Here is a 5500-nt window from a genome sequence, read left to right as displayed (position 1 = left end):
CTTTTATTAGAGGATTGATTAGACCCTTCAATGATCTGATCCAATGTTTCTATATAAATATATGTAAGCCTACGGGCAGGAGGAGGAGGCCACCAATAGTAGAATCTAGCTTGTGTATGTGTGTGATCGAGACCGAGGAGTCTCGAATGTAATCTTTTTTTTTACATTAATAAATGCAGAGTTATTTCCTGACTATGTCATAGTATTGAAGTATTTCATGAATGATTTACTATGAATTCGTAGGCTTTGCAGGTTGCAGGCATAATTCTGAAGGACGCTGAGGGACGGAGTGATTCAGAGGAATCACAATGGATTTCGAATCCAAGTGAAGAGACAGAGGAAGATCTGGATGAATGGTGTAGTGAGGATGTGCTTAAGAGTTAAGCTTAGAGAAGCTGACCAGTGGAAGGCAGAATTCTGAAAAACAAGCAAAGAAAGAGGAGCACGATTCAGAAGAATCAAAATGGATCATTGAATCCATTAGAGATCTGCAAGAAGGACAGAGATCAAAGGAGTGTGAGGAGTTTAAGCTCATAAGGAAGAGTGAGTTGCGAATGAGCAAAAGGCTAGAACCTTTAAAGAAGCCAAATCATCGAGAAATTGAAGAAAATAGTGTAACATTCCAAGTAAAAGGGACAAGCGGAGAAGTCTAGAAGTGATACTCAATAGTCGTTGGATCGTCAAAGATCAATGGCTACGATTGAAATCACAATCACATTTCAAAGGTGCCAAGGGATAGCGATAACAAACCCAGCGATACTCCAATGAGCGATGTGGCAATATCGCCAACAAACCCGATCGGTGATCCGATAGTCAAAGGTTTAAAGCGGAAGGAGTCAGATACGGGTGGGTGAGCAATATCTGATAGCGATTATTGGAATATTGCAGCTTGGACCCATCGGAGTTCGGTGCAACAGAAGCATGGAGTAAGTAGTGACTGGACCCGATGACAATCATAGTCGAGGGTCTATAGTATTTGAGGTCTGTGTATGCTGCTCAGAGTGGAATTTCCTTTATATTCCTGTGTATTATTGTGCGCGATAGTTGGTATGGGTCTAAGGGTTCTGTGGGGAAAAGCGCTAATAATGTTTCTGATAGCGATTGTGTAGTCACATGTCGGAGGTAAAAGGGGTGATACGGCTCACAAGTGGTAAGACCGTGGAACTATGCGAAGGCCAATTGCGATGAGATTTTAACCTCGGGTTCTGTGCAAAACCCATATAAAAGAGGAAAAGGTGTATTGTGTGAAAATCCTTCATGTAAGGATTAACAAAGGAATAAAAAGCATCGATTGAAGGTTCTGAAGGGTTTGATTACCGATAGAAAGGTTCAACGGGGTGATTGAAGTTCTGTTACAAAGGAACGGTATAAGAGGGCCACTTGACCATTTATGGTCTGAAGGTTTGACTCCATTGTAGAGTCAAACACCTGGGACAGTTATGGATGTATTGTTGATAAATGCATACTGCGGGTATATGCTAGGTAACTCTGGCATCAGTTTGCTAAGTATGGTTATATGCTGGGGGACCCTGCACCAACAACCAACCCATATTAAAGGTGATGCGATCCATATCAGATAACATCGAAGTTTTTCCAACTGTGACTCAGGGAGATGAAGGTGAGCTCATGTATTTGAGAGAAATTTATGAACAAGTCATTGGGTCTTGATTCAGAGTCCTTTCATATGATCAATCCCAATGGGAGCACAATGCAGCATCTTACCATTTTTCTTCTCGGGCCTTTATAACAAAAATTCTTGTGTTAACATGACTTTTGTTAGTCAAGATGCTGGACGAGTTGAACCAAAACACTTTTTAATGCTTGAAAATTAGAGGCGTGAGTATACAATGGAAGACATTCTCACACAATTGAAAAGACAAAAGTTGGGTTCTTATAATCAAAAATTCCATGGCCAGGGAATGCAATGTGAGTTTAAAGAGCTCAGATGATGAACTGCTTGATGTTTGTGAGGTCATGGAATTTGAATCTCAAACCCTCAAGAACATGATGGATGATATAAGCTCCTAGAGCACTATTTAGCTGCCAAAAGCTTTTGAACATACTTTTCGGGGCCATTGATGTTGCTCGACTCTTCAACTTTAACAAGGTATAATTATTTCAATTCACCTTCATGGGCACTTACATTTAGTTCACACTTTGATATATGATAGTTGGTCGAGATCTTGGGGCTTATTAGATCTCGAGCCTTATTTATTTATCATCTATGCATTTTATTTTTTGTACGATCTAATATGGAGATATTACTATGAGGTGTACAATAGTGCATTGAAAAAAAAAACAATATTTATGGTGTTATTGACTCATTAATTCTATATAGCCAATATTTATGGTGTTATTGACCCATTAATAAAGGGGGTTGTATATGCCACCCCTAGATAATGCATTTGCTTAAATCTAATAATGGGTATATACAACCCTGCATATTAATTGGTCAATAGCACAATTAATATTGGTTGTTGTTTATTTTTTTTCTTTTGGGTATTCTTCCTCTAGTTTTAGAAGCATTTCACTTCTTGGGCATTCAACTTAAAAGCAATGGTAACTTGCAAATGTTTTTTTTGTAAATTTACAAGTGACATTGCATTGTAAATGGGCGCATTTTCAATAGAAACCAACACCTATTTTGAGTTGCATGCATGGAGGATCATGGTTTTTTTATCTTCATCCATGTGAATATTTTATAAACATATTCATCCTCTGACATTGTATGGGATAAGAGGGGATTGAAAATGAGTATTCTAATTTTCACGTATTCTAATTTTGAATCCATATGCCTCAGAAAAAGTGATATCTTCTTTTCACCTTGTATATGATAGGGGGAATTGATCATCAACTACCAAACAGTCATCTTCAAACCAATATTAGGGGGAACTTCCTCTAGCAAAAGACTTTAGCTTCTAGCCAAATATTGAATTATTCCAGGAACTACACTAAGCATTCCATAGCTTGTGGCCAGCCTTAAGCCACCATAGTTTGAGATCTCAACTAACTCCCTTTTCCAAGAATTAGGGATCACTTCCTCTAGCAAAGACTTCAAATTCTAGCTAGATTTGGAATTTTTCCAAGATTTCCTTGCCATAAATAATTTAGGAGGTGGTTGGTGCAAGGGGTTGGCATTTATTGGCCTCTACCATCAATTGAGAGCCCAAATTCATCTTTGTTGGTAAACACAGATACCCTACATGGACAATTGGGTGGAATAAGAATTTGTTATACTGTCGCAATCACCAGTGCTATGTATGCACAATAAATAAATTCTAAGTTACATATTTTATTCTTTCCTTCTTATACATTTGGTAAAAGTTTAATACTAATATTTAATGCACAATTTATATAGAAATAACCTACATGAAAAATGACATAGGCAGGAAATAGAGAATAGGCTAGCCAAAGTTGAATGAAAATAATGTGCAGGGTGGAAATATATTGATGGAGAAAAAACTAATGTGTGAGTCATGAAAAAAATTGCTAGCCATAAACTAACAAACATGATGGAAATATTTAAGGCCAGAAAAACAATTTTAGTTTTCATAATGTGTTAGTTTTCATAATGCACATTGGAAGCAATGTATAGATACAAGAATTTAGAAAAATTATAATGAATAGTCAGACATAATGGGAAATATACAATAATAATATTGTTTTTTAGGGTGTTGATTTCAATTTTATTTATATTTATTATTAGGATAGCCACATTTATGAGTGCATGTTCATGGTTATAAAATTGATAAACAACTTTAAATTAGATATTTACTTAATATTTTAAGATTTTTTTTAATTTTTAAATAAAAATTCATGGAATTCGTGTTTTTGTTATTTAAATGAATCAGTTTATTGAAGCATTTGCATTTCTCAAATCTATAATTCCAAATAAATCTGTCTAAATTATTAACGAAATTAACCCAAAAATACCAATTATGAAAAAATAAAACTGCACAAATATCCTGATCATCTTCCATCTCGAAAACAAATACGTTCTCCAACTGCTGAAACGCAGTTTCCTTTTATTAAACATACGTACTCCAAGTGCTGAAACGCAGTTTCCTTTTATTGTTTAATAGTATTATTGTTAATTGTTAACAACAATTGTTTATCTACATAATTCTCACTGTTATGTTTAAAAAGCATAATTTTCACACGTGTGATACTAAAAAAATTGTAAATTACGGAAAAACAAAATGTCATTTATAAAGATCACAAAATAACAAATAGCATGACAATTTGGTTTGGGAAAATTAAATTTGTGTTGAGGTTCAAAATGATCGACGTCGAAATTTGCTGCGTGCTAATCGATCGTTACTGCGTGCAGATCGATCATTACTGCGCGCAAATGAGGAGCCATTCCTATCCCTACTTCTATTTCTGGGTGGATATGCATACCTCAGCTTTAGGGAAGGCGATTCTCTATCATTCTTGGCAAACCTGTACCCTTGTAACGCTTCCATAGCAGCTGCAGCACATTTAGGGTTTTCAAAATCCACAAAACACAGAACAACATTAACACTGGCCTCTCCTTCACCTTGATTTGCAGGTTCCTTGGATTTATTGACAATCCTAATTTCTCTGAAACCCTGGAAATGGCGAAATATGTGAGCCGCTTCTCTGCGACAGCAATCATTTGGAAGTCCCTCAACAAAGAGTGTGTTAGGTGCATCTGCTGCTACGTCAATATTATCTGAACCACGAATTGGCAACTCACTACGATAATCATCATAATTATAAGGTGCAAGAGGAGCGTCATATTGTTCTCTACTTTCTCTAAATGATCGAACCCCAACTGGGTTTGTGGTGCCTCTCTCCCCAATTCGGGGGTCTTCCCAGCGACGAGTAGCATAAGCGGAGGTACCAGACAACACAGGATCATGATGACCGTGCCTCCCAATTAGAAGGTAGTCATCATCTTCGTATTCACTGCGAGGCCGCTTGGCCACCACAGAACTCTGCAACTGCCTCGGCCTCTCTGGAATTCTTGCGCTTAAATATGTGCTCTCCATTCCTCTCTTTTTTTGAATCTCCTAAACGCTCTGAAAGAACCGTTGCAACGCAATGCAATAGTACAGGCAGCCCACTAAAAAATAGGGTCAAAAAGAGACAGCGAAGCAAACACCCGAATTAATTTCTGAGCTTTGGTGGCCGAAGCATAAGAATGACCTCAGTTGTAAGTTTTGTTGTGATCACGTTGTAGATATATAGGTAACTGAAACAAGTGATGGGGAGGGTCGATCGATTACTTATAGCTGTTTTACTGCCTCGAAGAGAATGCATGTAGGTCGGCCTATCTCAAATGTTACCAACTGTCGGCTTTAGCAGCTGTGTTTCTCTCTCTTACCGCAGTGGGAGTTAATTTTATAAGTATATAAGAATTCACAAGACACAAAGCCAATACAATAATATTCATAGGCACTAAGTAATATGAAAGCAAGTCCCATCACCAACTTCAATCTCTCGAGTTTTGGTGTTTGGAATCTATTTGCAAATA

The 5500-nt window shown here is 37.1% G+C and overlaps 1 protein-coding gene across 1 annotated transcript; it reads right to left on the bottom strand.

The window, feature by feature from the left end:
* Window positions 1–4274: 4274 nt before the first annotated feature.
* On the bottom strand, window positions 4275–5015 carry LOC149247074 (RNA-binding protein 1-like). Its single transcript, XM_089443329.1, has one exon. The coding sequence runs from the start codon at window positions 5013–5015 to the stop codon at window positions 4275–4277; it is 741 nt and encodes a 246-aa protein (XP_089299455.1).
* Between the last annotated feature and the right edge of the window lie 485 nt (window positions 5016–5500).

Source organism: Pinus tabuliformis, chromosome 7, assembly GCF_031772625.1.
Source record: "Pinus tabuliformis cultivar Carrire ecotype Pingquan chromosome 7, CPIR1, whole genome shotgun sequence".
Taxonomy (NCBI): domain Eukaryota; kingdom Viridiplantae; phylum Streptophyta; class Pinopsida; order Pinales; family Pinaceae; genus Pinus; species Pinus tabuliformis.
Note: the sequence above shows the minus strand (reverse complement) of the source record. Positions and strands in the feature narration are given on the sequence as shown.

Bases quoted from the DNA above. Each gene is read 5' to 3' on its own strand.
- LOC149247074 (XM_089443329.1), bottom strand. From the start codon at position 5,015: ATGGAGAGCACATATTTAAGCGCAAGAATTCCAGAGAGGCCGAGGCAG.